Source organism: Sinocyclocheilus grahami, unplaced genomic scaffold (genome assembly GCF_001515645.1).
Source record: "Sinocyclocheilus grahami isolate Dianchi unplaced genomic scaffold, SAMN03320097.WGS_v1.1 scaffold1402.1, whole genome shotgun sequence".
NCBI classification, from domain to species: domain Eukaryota; kingdom Metazoa; phylum Chordata; class Actinopteri; order Cypriniformes; family Cyprinidae; genus Sinocyclocheilus; species Sinocyclocheilus grahami.
In genome coordinates this window covers 66,828-82,295 of record NW_015506581.1, presented here as the reverse complement: position 1 = coordinate 82,295, position 15,468 = coordinate 66,828, and the positions used below count along the sequence as shown (strand labels likewise).

The 15,468-nt window shown below is 34.8% G+C and overlaps 1 protein-coding gene across 1 annotated transcript; it reads left to right on the top strand.

Moving 5' to 3' along the window:
• Nucleotides 1-6,709: 6,709 nt before the first annotated feature.
• On the top strand, nt 6,710-13,155 carry LOC107570003 (NFU1 iron-sulfur cluster scaffold homolog, mitochondrial-like). Its single transcript, XM_016256195.1, has 8 exons — nt 6,710-6,801; nt 7,425-7,507; nt 7,592-7,727; nt 9,371-9,437; nt 9,511-9,628; nt 9,722-9,785; nt 11,126-11,300; nt 12,712-13,155. Exons 1-8 carry the CDS (start codon nt 6,710-6,712, stop codon nt 12,751-12,753), a joined length of 777 nt encoding a protein of 258 aa, XP_016111681.1. The 3' UTR covers nt 12,754-13,155.
• Nucleotides 13,156-15,468: the final 2,313 nt, after the last annotated feature.

Genomic DNA, 15,468 nt, shown 5'->3' with positions numbered 1-15,468 from the left:
CTATATAAATCGCCATATAGTGATTTTCCAATTTAAAATGTGACACAATCTCATAGCAACTCGTAACTATTTTATGTTTTAGCGAATAAATGGCTAAATCTGCTCATGCCCCAGTGAGGGTTATGTTGGCTTAGGGGTAGGCCTTCATGCTTAATTTTTCTAAAAATTGTATGTTACAATTCACATAGTACGAATTCATACAAAATCGCCACACCGTAAAATACATATGTTTTCCCGTGAGACCAGGTTGGTACTGTATAATACATAGTGACTGTATGGACTGTTTTAGGAATGGGAGTGACATTTTTTTGGGCTAATTTTAATTTGACGATAATTCCAGTGTTATGCTTCAGGTTTAATGGTGAGTGCAAGGTAAAATGTACGTAGGCTAGCTAAAATTTACAACAATGAAGGTAAACTAAGTTTCGAGAAAGACAATAGGACTTCTTGTCTCCAGTTCCAGCACTACAATTACAACACATCAGTTATGGGAAAGACAAGTTATTTTTTTGGTAGTAAACCAAAAAAATTAACATGGAATAAAAATCAGGGGTTTTTTACACAACACCGTTTTCAACTAAAAATGCATTTTGGCCATTCATTTATGCAACAAGATTTTGGGGGCCTGAAAACGAAACCTTTGAAAATGGGTTTCAAAATGCGAGGTTTTGAAAACTATACCGTTAGCATTTCTGCATGTTAGGGCTGGGTGATATGACAATACATATCATGGCGATGATATAAAGTGTGAATAGTTCAATCAACTGTGAATTGATTGAACTTTTTCTAAATCGTTTACATAGAAAAAGGCCTATATATCTGTAAGCAAATATATCTGTGTAGCTTTTATTGGGAAAACGTTGGAGTGGAAAAAGAAGCACGGACGAATGGTCGTCGTTGCTTGGTGCAATCACACTTATTATAAGTGCAGTGTGCCGCAAAAGGAAATTCAAGTTCACTCTGGCAGGCAGTTTTTTGTGCACGCTCCAAGACGGAGTGGAATGGCGACAAGTAGGCCTACACCTCTGACTAAAGGCCCTTTCACACGGGACGCAGCAGGCGGTGGAATCACCGTGCAGCTGCCGCTTTCTCTTGTAGTGGAAGCGGTTTGTGCAGTTGAAGCCTTGTTCATACTTTGCCTGCCTCTACACCGCGAACTTGCACTCCGCTCTAAAAGGTTGCAGCTTTTTTGACACTTGCTTGACACTTTTTACACTTGATTGCCGTTGTATAATTCTGTGAAACGACAGGGGGGCAACTTGGAGTAATTGTTCTCCAAACCATCAGAAATCAGCGGTGAGAGGAAGTAGTTTGCAAAGTAGTTTGTCAAACAATAATTTCTTGAGAAGTTTATGAATAATGATACTGATTGAACAATACTGATTATTGATTACAATACTGATACAAACACTGATGAACGGTACACCACAAAAAATATCTTCAGCTTTTGGTTTTATTGTTTACTTATTCTTACCAGGATGGACATGGCAACCAATGCACCAACACCTCTTTACGTCCCTGTGAATTAGGTAATCATCATTACAGTTTCATCTTTATACGTTATTACATCACTTATAAATTTTTTTAAGCATTTAACGTAACTCAACAAAAACTTTTAACAAAGCACCATTGAAAGCCACCGTCCCACCATCCTCATGTGGCATTACTGTGGTACAACAACACCACCAGCACAAAAACAGAGACAGGGGTTAGCTGCAGGTCGGAGTAATGGGCCTACCGAAAGGTGGCATGCTGAAAGGTGAATGCTACAACAGAAACTAACCCCTAACCCTACAACTAACCTTAACAGACAGCTTTCACTACCAATTATATAGACCTTTCTCCATGCCCCAACCTTTCTCCACACCCAATGCTCCAACCTGCCATGACCCACACCTGCAAAAACGCACTAAAGCAGGTTTTGTCATCAAAGCATGCAATCTGAAATTTGAATTCCAATTCATCATTTAGGATTCTTATCTTAACCAAAACTGACCCATAAATGCCACCCAAGCAAAGCCTAACAGACTGAGGAGCAACTTCAACAACTGCAGTTAATATATTCAAAAGCAATGGAAATACACACCTGAACTTTACGGTATATAGTTAGATTGTGTGTTATATTCATATTACACTGTAGAAGCCAACACTGTAGTACTGTACATAGCATTTTATATTGATACATTAATTTTCAATTCTTCACCTTGTTTATTTATTGTTTGTGTACGAGTGTGTGATCTTGTGTGATCTTCTACACTGCCTGTACTCATACTGTAGTCCAGGGGGGGGAACGTTGATCCTGGAGGGCCACTGTCCTGCAGAGTTTAGCTCCAATCCTAATTAAACACACCTGAAGCTAATCAAGGTCTTCAGGATTACTAAAGTTACAGGCAGGTGAGTGTTTTTTTTCAGGGTTGGAGCTAAACTCTGCAGTATAATGGCCCTCCAGGATCAATGTTCCCCACCCCTGCTGTAGTCAGTAAGCAAATAAGAATTCCATTGCAGAGGTTTATTTTTTTGCAATAAAGTACCCTACACATTAGCATACATTCAATGTGGAGTTCTTAACATTACAACAGAGCTAAATATTTTGGGATACTGATCCATTCATTACTTGAGCAAAAACATTAATTAATTACTTAATTTAATAAATAATTTGAATGAATTTACTGTACATCAGGGGTGTCCAACCCTGCTCCTGGAGAGCTACCATCCTGCAGATTTCAGCTCCAACCCCAATCAAACACACCTGAACCAGCTAATCAAGGTGTTCAGGGTTGCTTGATAATTACAGAGAGGTGTGCTGGAGCAGGGTTGGAACTAAAGTCTGCAGGACCGTAGCTCTCCAGGAGCAGGGTTGGACACCCCTGATGTAGATGAAAAGGTCACTGATATTATGGAACACAACATTAACAGATTGTAGATACAGATTAATACCAACCTTTCTGAGACGTGTCTTGGATACAGATTCCACTGGAAATACATCCCGAGATGCATGGAATGGACATTCTGCACAAATGTCAAATGTATAAATTACTTAATAACTAGAACAGAGAATGTCTAAAAGTTAAAACGCAAAACAATTTTGTAAAATCTAAGCAACACTGAAACAACAAATAAAAACATCAATATAATGAGACCTTTCCAAATGGATGACAATGTGTAAAAGACTAGCAATGCAAAGAGCTAAACCACTGGTCTCAAACTCAGTTCCTAGAGGGCCACAACTCTGCAGAGTTTTGCTCCAACCGTAATGAAAGACACCTGATCCAGCTAATTAAGATCTTCAGCATTACTAGAAGCTTCCAAGCAGGTGTGAGTTGGAGCTGGTGGTAGCTAAACTGTGCAAGGCTGTGGTCCTTTCAGTTTGAGACCACTGAAAACTGTTTTGTATAACAGTGTATACTTGTGTCTGTCTTTTTTTGGTGCTTTGCTGCCATGTTGACCACTGACTTGCTGTGAAGTAAAAAAAAAAAAATGTTTATCCTTAGTTCAAGGACATGTCAAAGAACAGTTTTCATTGAGCCCGAGTTCACATTGCTCCTTGCTCATTGTACTGGCTTTACAAGTCATTTCACCCTGCGCTCATCTTTGAAATGTCTCTTGGGCATCCAAGTGCAGCTCCTATCTCTCTGAATGGGGTAACGTCAAATTCTCAAACTGTTCACGAAGATTATAATTAAATTTCAGATTTGAAATCACCAATAACATCCTACAACAACGGTCTCATAATTTTTTTAACTATGTTCATAAAGCATTTTAAAAAAAAGTACTTTTCAGACTACCGCAGCCAATGCGCACACGTTTCTCAGAATAAACTATAGCAACCGGAGCTTCTAAAAGCAGTTGGGATGACGTGGTGACTTTTCGAATCAACGATTGGCTCTTTTATTTAGAAGGTGGGACTAATTTGCCATGTTGTGCGTTACACTTTCTCACATTGATGAGTAATAGGAGTGTAACATTTTCCTAGAGTCTTTGCTTCACCCCATCTTTTTCTACTCACCAATCTGTTTTTAATATGACTGCCTCTATCTCTCTTCTGTCTTCCATTTCATTCATCTTAAGTGCAATAATCTTCATTCCTTTGCCTGTGTAGTCTTTTTAGTCACTTTCATCTCTCCTTCTTCCTCAAAAGGCCTCTCTGGTTCCCCCCCACACACTTTCTGTCTGTTGTCCTTCGATCTGCTCTTTATCCTCCAATCCTCCCTTCATCCTCACTTCTACATTGTTCTCTGATAAAATGTCCTCTTCATCTTCTACGACCTCTTTTAAGTCTGGACTCTCTGTCCTATCACCTTCTGTGACCTCTTGTTCTTTTTCTGGACTCAAACCTTAAAAGGTACCATCAAAGTCATATTAAAATGCATTAAAAAAAACTTTGAAATAAAGTGCAGTTTAACATAGAAACTTGTATAGCTACAGAACTTACTGTACATATTAAAATATTAGACAAACATTTAAGTATCAGTGCTTGCAAATATGATTTACCTTGTAAAATATGCTCAAAGAGTATGAGCATTTTTTCCATCACCTTATGTCCCTCAGGTGGGAACTCAAAGGGACACTGGACCTCTGCTGTCCACTTATGGGCCTTTGAACGTTTCCCCAGCAGAAGAAGAGGAACATATCCCAGAGCTTTAAGCTTTTCCATCTAAAATATAAGAATGTCCAATAGTACAGCTTATAAAAATGGTTCATAATAATTCTGAAAGAAACAGTTTTAAAAAATCTGCGTAGCCTCGTGTCACGCCAAGCCAACATGTTTTTTTTTTTGCTTTAACACAAAAACAGAGATTTTGTTTTTAAATGTCCAGGCTTATTATTTATATTGTACCATACAAACATTCTAAAAGGCTATCCAAAAACACAACTTGTGAGGTGATGAAATTAGGATGCTGAACATTGCTTACCATGATAGCTAAATTGTCAAGGACTTTTGACTGATTCCGTGACTTAACTGTTGTTTTAGCCCACTGATGGGCTTGGTCACCACATTTTGCCAAATGCACTGTTTATAATAATGAGATTTCTCTCCCATTTTAAATTCTTATTCTCCAATGAAAGGTTACATTTTAGTACATTTTTTAAATAAAATATCTGAAGGATTGATGATACAGATTAATTTTCACAGCCTTCTTTTATCATATTTACCGAGGGTATGAATAATTTTGAGCACAACTGTAAGTGATTTGTCCAGTTTTCTCATCAAGAGGAAAGAATCTTTGGTCCAGATGAGACAGAGAACTTATGGGCCTAAATATACAACATTTTTGTTGTTGAAAATTGTATTCAAAGAGTTTTTGACTACATTTTTTAAATTTTAAAACGTTTTTACAGACATGCTGTAGAGACATTGATGGTCAATAATTAATTAATTAATTTTCTTTTTCTTTTTCTTTTATTCTTGGTAGGCTATAATTTTATTTTATTATTTTATTTTATATTATGTACTTTTTTATTCTCGGTAGGCTATTATTTTATTTTATTTTATTCTTGGTAGGCTATAATTTTATTTGATTTTATTAAAATAAAAATTATTTTATTTATTTTTATTTTTTATTTATTTTATTTTTTTATTTTTGGTAGGCTATAATTTTATTTTATAATTTTATAATTTTATTTTATATTATATATTTTTTTATTCTCGGTAGGCTATAATTTTATTTTATTTAATTTTATTAAAATAAAAATTATTTTATTTTATTTTATTTTACTTATTTTAATTTTTTATTTATTTTATTAAATTTTAAATTTTTTAATTTTTGGTAGGCTATAATTTTATTTTATTATTTTATTTTATATGATGTATTTTTTTATTCTCGCTAGGCTATAATTTTATTTTATTTTATTAAAATAAAAATTGTTTTATTTTATTTATATTTATTTATTTGTTTATTTAATTTTTTATTTTTGGTAGGCTATAATTTTATTTTATTATTTTATTTTATATGATGTATTTTTTTATTCTCGCTAGGCTATAATTTTATTTTATTTTATTAAAATAAAAATTGTTTTATTTTATTTATATTTATTTATTTGTTTATTTAATTTTTTATTTTTGGTAGGCTATAATTTTATTTTATTATTTTATTTCATATTATGTATTTTTTTTAGTCTCGGTAGGCTATTATTTTATTTTATGTTATTAATTTTTGATCTTTTTCTTTTTCTTTTTCTTTTTTTTCTTTTCTTTTCTTTTCTTTTCTTATATAAAACATTTTTATTAAAATAAAAAATATTTTATTTTATTTTATTTATTTATTTATTTTATTTTATTTTTAATGTTTTTATTCTTGGTAGGCTATGATTTTATTTTATTATTTTATTTTATATTATATATTTTTTTAATTCTTGGTATGCTATTATTTTATTATTATTTTTTTTTCTTTTTCTTTTTTTCTTTTCTTTTATTCTTGGTAGGCTATACTTTTATTTTATTTTATTTTATTCTTGGTAGGCTATAATTTTATTTTATTAAAATAAAAATTATTTTATTTTATTTATATTCATTTTTTTATTTTTGGTAGGCTATAATTTTATTTTATTATTTTATTTTATATTATGTATTTTTTAAATTATCGGTAGGCTATTATTTTATTTTAGGTAGGCTTTTTTATTTTACTTTACTTTACTTTACTTTACTTTACTTTACTTTACTTTACTTTACTTTACTTTACTTTATTTTCCGCCCCGCACGCGGTCCAGCATGTGGCGACACAGGCGTCTTGCCCTCACAAGCATGGCCGCGCGCAGGAGCGTCGCTGCGGGAAGGAGTTTATCTGCACTTTTAAGGAGCTCGTGAGTCGTTACTGTGCTATGCTGCTGTGCGTTTCTGTGTCAGTAACGTCTGTCAGGTGCTTAGAGTCGCGTGAAGCATTTGCGTTTTAAAGACTCGCGATATTTACAGAGTCACTGGCAAAGTCTGATGAGGCAGATGCAGGGTACTTATTAAACAAATAATGCCATGAATATTTATAAGTTAATACACTGTTTGAATATATGTTATTCATTTTATAGACTGCAAAAGCTGGTTGCTGCAAACCTCCCATTACAAAAACGACCATAATCTTCTCCTAAATATTATAGCAGAAACCTTAAAAAACACTATAATAACGGGATGTTTGTCAAACATGGGTTTTATTTTACTAAGTAATATGTAGTAGTAATTTGTCAAAAGCCATGACTACCAAAACAATGCATTATGCTAATATAATCTTACACTGTAATATTATTATAAACTATTTTTTATATTATTGAATATAACAATAATTTTTGTGAAGGCACGTCATTGTAGATCTTAGTAGAGCATATCAGGAAAATGCCCTATGGTGAAGTAATAATTTCATCAATTGAAGTAATAATGCATATACTTGTAATATATAATTTATAATTCGCTGTGCTCAAAGGTATCCTGTGTGCAGTTACCATGGGACAGGGCTCACCAGGCCACCCCTTCACAAAGTGGCCAGAAGTCCCATTCCACAGCAAACAGCCGCTGTGTTTAGTAAGTGTTTGCATGATTCAGGTCGCATGTGACGGGGAAGCGTTTGCTTGGAATGGATCGTAACATTTCTTTCGTCTCATCAAGTCAGAAACATGTTCATTCAGACCCAAGACACTCCGAACCCAAACAGCCTGAAGTTTCTTCCTGGGCGTGTGGTGCTGGAAGCAGGGACTATGGACTTCGCTGGACCTAGAGATGCGTATTGTTCACCCCTGGCACGGTAGGGTTCGTATTTCATCCAAAACACACACTTTTTGCACTGCATTTTATATTCTGGAGGCTGATGTAATTGCTTATGAGTCATTCCGTGTCAAATCAACCAAATTTCGGAAACTTCCCCAGCTCAAATTTTCGATTTTGTTAATATATTTTTCTGTAGAAAGACAAATATATATAATGATGAAATCCAAAATATTAAATATCACAGATGTGCATTTACTGAGTAATCCACTATTTTGTAGAGGGGGTCAAAATGACAATTTTCTGGCAGCGTCATTATATTATTTTTACACAGAGATTGGTAAGTCTAGTAAAATCTATTGGCTTTAGCAATCTTTGTTTCATTATATGCTAATGGTGACGGTTCAAAAATGGCGTTTTGTGTTTTTTGCCTCAAGTTTGCGTGCCTGTAACTCAAGAAGTATTAAAAATCTCTTAATCTCATTTTAGATTCTGGTTCTTAACAAGCTTTTCTTTTGGTATCTTCATTTTAAAGGCCCTGTATGGTTCAATCGCTGAGATATGGGGATCTTAATGTAGCTCCATGAGTAAACTGGACAATTGTACACATTTTCAGTGGTCAAAAACCAAATGTGGGTCACTTTGCATACAGCTAATACTTTATTCTTTTAAAAGAGGAATGTCTGGAGAACAAATCAAAATGTTGAAACTAGCAATTAATCTCATTTTTTTTCTATCAGCTCAATTGAACAGAACAGACCTTTCTGAGTGTCATATACAGGTGCATCTCAATAAATTAGAATGTCGTTGAAAAGTTCATTTATTTCAGTAATTCAACTCTGTTGAATTACTGAAAGTAGTAGTTTAAGTAGAAAGTAGTAGTTTAATTACTGAAGTAGTTTAAGTCTTTGGTTCTTTTAATTGTGATGATTTTGGCTCACATTTAACAAAAACCCACCAATTCACTATCTCAACAAATTAGAATACTTCATAAGACCAATAAAAAAAAAACATTTTTAGTGAATTGTTGGCCTTCTGGAAAGTATGTTCATTTACTGTACATGTACTCAAATGAACTTTTCCACGGCATTCTAATTTATTGAGATGCACCTGTATATTCTTTTTCCAAGGTTTGCATGACTGTGACTCTAAAAGTATTCACGCTATCTTAATATCCTTCTAGATTCTCATTCTTAATAGACTTTCCTTTTGAAATCTTACTTTCCAAGGCCCATATAGTTCACTGTAATTTAAGAGACATAAAGGCAATTTTAAGCAAACTGAAACATAGGGTGCACAAAACATTTGTTTGAGATTATAATATGCTCTCCTTTAATGGAAAATATATGATATTTCTGAAGAGAATTGTTAGAAAAAATAAATACTATTATAATCAATGGACATGAAATGTATCCTAAATTGTAGAATGGCTCATGAGCAAGAGTAATACTGATGCTGGACTAAGCAAACACCATAGATAATGGATCTCTGTTTTCTCAGGAAGCCCATTTCAGTGATATCTGTCAGGCGGTTGGGTTTGTTTTATGTGTGGTATTCCAAAAAGTGCTTACAACAGCTATAAATCCGGACATCCATTTGTGAGAATGCTGCTGTGCGTTTTGCTATGTTTATAGCAGAACCTGAAGGCGTCTTAATAGTGCTCATGCTCTTTTCATTCTTCAGGCAGTTGTTCAGAATAGATGGAGTCAAGAGTGTCTTCTTCGGCTCTGACTTCATAACCATTACTAAGGTAAAGATCCGGCATTTTTAACAGTATTTTAATCTAACTTTATTTTTAAGCATTCTATCTCTTTATCCTCCAGGCTGATGGTCAAACAGAGTGGAAAGTGATCAAACCGGACGTCTTCGCCACCATTATGGACTTCTTCACCTCTGGACTTCCTGTTGTCAACGAGGCAGATGATCCACGTGCCGACACGAGTTAAACATTGCTTTCCCTTCTTTACGTCTCATCTTAACATCCTCACTAAATCCAAGATTGTTGAAAATGTTGTATATGCCATACATCTGCAGCTCCTTCTGAGGATGACGATGAGGTGGTGGCCATGATTAAAGAATTGCTGGACACACGCATAAGGTACCGCAGTAAATTACTGCACTTTTGTTAATGCAGGCTTTAAATTAACTTTTTTTTATGTTGCATACAAATTTAGTAGGTCATGTAAGTAAGTTCTCAAATCTCAAAAAGTGAGCTGCCTATAAAACCAGCATCCAAACTGAAACAGAACCACAGAAATGATTGATTTGTGACATTCTACAAAGGCAGCAACTTGCATTAAGCATAAATATACACATAGTAGCACATACAAATATTGGGTAAATGGTCAGTGTAACTATTTAAATATTAAACTGAAACAGAGCCACCTCTAATAAGCATAACTAGGCCTATACATGAAGTAGCAAACACAAATATTAGGTAAATGGTCATTGTTTTTATTAGTAAAGTATTAATATTGAATCTTTATAAATATTAAATAAAATGTATTTATAGGCAATGTTTATCTTGCGTTGTCTGCCACCTTGGATTTATGTTTACCCCTGAGCTTCTTACATTTAAAAAATGTATGCAATGCTCCGTTAGAATATGACCAAAGCAAGGTATCGTTGAGCTTTCTCGGTTTTTGTTTAACTTATACATTACCATCCACAAATTTACTTTTTCTAATACTTTTGAAATTAATACTTTTATTCGGCAAGGATGCAATAAGTTTATCGAAAGTGACAGTAAAGACATTTATGATGTTACAAAACATTTCAGTTTCTAAGAAATGCTGTTTTATGCAACTTTGTAATCATCAAAGATCCTAAAAATGAATCATGGTTTCCACAAAAATATGCAGCAGTAAAACTGTTTTCAGCATTGATAATAATCGTGTTTCTTGAGCAGCAAATCAGCATATCAGAATGATTTCTGAAGGATCATGTGACACTGAAGACTGGAGGAATGATACTGAAAATTCAGCTTTACATCACAGGAATAAATATATAAAAATATATTGTAATTGGTGAGCAGAAGAGACTACGGTGTTGTACTGTTAGGCTGCTTCATTCTAAATAGAACATTTTTGCGCAACAGGAATAGACACATGGACTAATATGTCACATGGACTATTTTAACAATGTCCTACCTTTCTGGACCATTAAACGTTTCAGTTGCATTGCTGTCTATGGAGGTTCAGAAAGCTCTCGGAATTCATCAAAAATACCTTAATTTGTGTTCCAAAGATGAGCGAAGGTATGGAAGCCTGTTTCCGCCACTGAATAAAAAAATTTTTTTTTTTATCTCACAATTGACTTTTTTTTCACACAATTTTTTATTCAGTGGCGGAAACGGGCTTCCATACAAAGGTCTTATGGGTTTGGAATGACATGAGGTTGAGGAATTAATGACAGACTCTATTTGCATGTGTACTTCAGGCCCACAGTGCAGGAGGATGGTGGTGACGTGTTGTATTGGGGTTTCGAGGATGGCATTGTAAAGCTGAAGCTGCAGGGTTCCTGCACCAGCTGTCCCAGCTCCATCATCACGCTGAAGAGCGGCATCCAGAACATGCTGCAATTCTACGTTCCCGAGGTGGAAGGAGTCGAGCAGGTGAGGAGTTAGAACGGATAGTCCGCTCTCAAGTTGTTTCAATGGGTTAGCTCCTGCGTACCTAACTAGTCTTCTACCACGCTACAATCCGAATGTCTCCCTAAGGTCGCAAAATTCTGGACTTTTGGTAGTACCTAGGATATCAAAGTCCACTAAAGGAGGTAGAGCTTTTTCGCATTTGGCTCCCAAACTCTGGAATAGCCTTCCTGATACCGTTCGGGGTTCAGACACACTCTCTCTGTTTAAATCTAGATTAAAGACACATCTCTTTGGCCAAGCATTCAAATAATGCATCTCATAATCTTTTACTGCAGTCATAATCTTTTACTGCAGTTATATCTAATCAAATGCACATTATTATTCATTAGTTTGGGTTAAACAAATCATTTTTGCTTGGTTGGAACAGCAGCTACACTAATTATGTTTGTATTTGTTTCTCTGTCGTTTGCCACGGGATTAACATCCCGTGGTAACTAGCATTTACACAAGCTTCAGTCTGGATCCAGAACACCTGAGAAGAGATGATGCAACTCCTCAGAGGACCTCAGATGATGCCAACCCTGAAACAACATACAGAACTACCACATTTTGCTATAAGTTTGATTGCATCATATAATAATTGCTGTTAATATTATTCATCGTCTGTTTTATTACGTCTTATATTGATTTTTCCGTACTGCTGGTTCGTCTGGTCAGAGGAGAACTGGCCCCCCGACTGAGCCTGGTTTCTCCCAAGGTTTTTTCTCCATTCTGTCACCGATGGAGTTTTGGTTCCTTGCCGCTGTCGCCTCTGGCTTGCTTAGTTGGGGACACTTCATTTCCAGCGATATCGTTGACATGATTGCAAAGATATTATTTAAACTGAACTGAGCTGGATGTTGACATCACTGAATTCAATGATGAACTGTCTTTAACTGAAAAATGAGTGTTTACTATTGTCATTTTGCATTATTGACACTATTTTCCTAATTAATACTGTTCAGTTGCTTTGTCACAATCTGTATTGTTAAAAGCGCTATATAAATAAAGGTGACTTGACTTGACTTGACTTGTTTCAAACCTGTGTGACTTTCTTCCTTCTGTGGAACATGAAAAGATGTGTTGAAGAATGTGGGTAACCAAAGAGTTTCGGTTCTCATAGACTTCCATTGTACTTTTTGGCCACACGATGGATGCCAATGGGAACCAAAGCTGTTTGGTAACCAACATTCTTCAAAATATAATTTTTACGCTTCGTAGAAGAAAGTCATACAAGTTTGGAATGACATGAAGGTGGGTAAATGATGCCAGAATTCTCATTTTTGGGTGAACTAATTTTCTTGCAATGATGTCCCCCTGTGGTTTTGTGAGAAGATTCACTCAGCTGTAAGTTATGTTTCTGAGCTAATATTCTGTGCCTTTAATCTTGTAGGTGAAGGAAGAGGATGTGGATGTTGAAAAAGAAGTCCAGTGATATGAGTTTCAGTTGACTTCATCCTTTCTTCCTAATAAATTACCTAGCACACTTCAATGTCCGATCATGTAGAAGGAGTCTTGAGTTTAGCAGAGACTATTCGGTTACACAGCAGTAAGGAAAATGGACAAATCTTCCCATTCCTTTAAACACGTATGTATTAGCTACAGACATTGATATTAAATCAAGTGTGCAGCAAATAGTTTTAGCCAGTGGGCTTTACCCATGGACAGTGTTTGGTTGGTGCTGTAATAGGTTTGGGGTTGGTCGCCGATAATATTTTATAGATTATCACTCGTTGCACTGGTTAAAACAAAAGGCAGAATTTCATGTATTTGTGCACATCGTAAGAAATCGACTGTTTTCATGCTTAATGGATTTTCAGGAATCCTGATTGTATCATGGGTCGTTCTACATTTAAAAAAAATAGAATTATTTAATAGAGATTAAATTTGTAAGATTAATAAATAATGAATCTTGTTTTTTTTTTCATTTGATAGAAGGATACACTAAATAAATGAAAAACAAAAAATAATTTTCATCCACCGTTGGCTGAAGTGCTCTTCTGTCGGTGCTTTTGTACCTTGTTAGATGAAACACTTGTATTCCTCATTTGTTGTTCAGATAACAGCATCTGCTCAAATAATAAATATAACTGTATTACTGTTAGGGCTGCACAATTAATCAAATGTCTAATCGCGATTACATTTATGAATGCCACAATTATGTAATCGTTCAAAGCGGCAATTAATCGTTCAAAGTCCACTTATGTTATTCTGCACGCTTAAGATATGTTTTTTTCTTTCTACATGTTATCTTAAGGGTTTTTCCATTGTTTTAGTTTTAGTATAACATTATAATACCATTCATATTTTTTATAATTTAAAGAAGAAACCAATCCGATGTATATTTGACATTTGAGGCTTAATACTACAGAAAAGCACTAAAGGTTTTTCAGTTAGAGTGTTTTCAGCTTGTTTATTTTCATATAAAAATACGGCATGCAGTTGCATCAAACAATGGTATAAACATCATTCAATGTAAATTGTGATAATCGTAATTAATAATCTCAATTACAATTTCAAGGGAATAATCGTCAATTATGAGTTTTGTCATAATCGTGCAGGCCTAATTACTGTATGTAATTCTAATATTACTTCAAAATATGTTCAGAAAATATGTCTTTGAAAAATATGTTCAAAGACATTTTGATTAGTGGCTATTCAAAATGGCCCTTCAAGTATTCTAATATTTTTTTTATGGACTTGCAGAAGAAAATATTGGATGTAGAAACTATTGTGGCTCAAAGTGCTGTACAAGTTAGAATAATAAAAAAAAAAAATTAAGTACACTAATAATAGCAAAACAGTTAAAACAGAACACTCTTATAAACTAAAAGCAATAGAGAATATATAAGTTTTGAGACATGACTTGAACTCAGACAAAGTGGAGGCCGATCTAATATAGAGTGGGAGCTTGTTCCCTTGTAGCTTTTTAGATTTTAGTTTTGGGTGTCTGAAGGAGGAGTTTATCTTTGGATCTAAGGCCTCTGGTGGGAGAGTAGGGGTGAAGTAGATCGGACAAATAAGAAGGTGCTAAATAATTTAATGATTTATATACCAGTAATAAAGTTAAACTCAGTTCTAAAATGAATCGGAAGCCAGTGAAGGGATCTCAGAAGGGGGGTGGCGTGATCAAATGACCTCTTTCCCTTCAGGAATCTCGCCGCAGCATTTTGAACGACCTGTAAGCGTGCCGTTTGGGACTTAGATATGCCAAAATAGAGGGAATTGCAATAATCCCGGCGAGAGGTAATAAGAGCATGGATAGCAATCTCCAAGGAGCGCTTAGGAAGAAAGGATTTGATTTTCGATAGAGAACGAAGAAAGAAAAAGCTGCACCCAATGACCGTGCTAATCTGCTTGTCAAATTTGAGGCAATTATCTACCATCACACCTAGATTCCGTACTTGGGGAGAGATTAATTGATTTAAAGATTCAGGGTCAAGGTGATTTCTTGGCCTGAATTCTGAGGGGGTCAAAAACAATGACTTCTGTTTTGTCTGAGTTCAGAAAAAGAAAATTCTTGGCAAGCCAAGCTTTCACATCCTCAAGACATGCTTTTAGGTTGCCTAGAGCACTCTTATTTCCTAGACACAGGCATATAGATTTGCATATCATCGGCATAACAATGAAATTAGACATTATGTTTCCTAAAAATGGAACCCAGAGGGAGAAGATAGAGAGAAAAAAGGACAGGAGCTAAAACAGAGCCTTGAGGCACACCACAGGATAGACTGCGAAGAGAAGAAGAGAAACATCCTATTTTTACAGAGAAAAGTCTATTGGTTAGAAAAGATTTAAACCAACTTAAAACAGTTGTTTTAAAAATTGTGACAACTAGCACATCACTTCAGATTTTACAGAGAAATGTCTATTGGTTAGAAAAGATTTAAACCAACTTAAAACAGTTGTTTTAAAAATTGTGACAACTAGCACATCACTTCAGATTTTCTATCAGAGAACTATCATCTTTATTTAATAGTCTTTTTAATCATCATATTTATATATTTATTAATATATTGCAGCGGTGGCGAACTCCGGTCCTGGAGAGCCGCAGCCCTGCAGAGTTCAGCTCCAACCCTAATTAAAACTCACCTGCCTGTAGCTTCCTAGAAACCATTCAGACCTTGATTAGCTTGTTCATGTGTGTTTT

What these genes read in the sequence shown, in the direction of transcription:
- LOC107570003 (XM_016256195.1), top strand. Translation starts at nt 6,710, where the DNA reads ATGTGGCGACACAGGCGTCTTGCCCTCACAAGCATGGCCGCGCGCAGG. An exon ending in GCAAACAGCCGCTGTGTTTA is followed by an intron (nt 7,508 to 7,591) that starts GTAAGTGTTTGC and finishes CGTCTCATCAAG; the next exon opens with TCAGAAACATGTTCATTCAG. An exon ending in TATTGTTCACCCCTGGCACG is followed by an intron (nt 7,728 to 9,370) that starts GTAGGGTTCGTA and finishes TTCATTCTTCAG; the next exon opens with GCAGTTGTTCAGAATAGATG.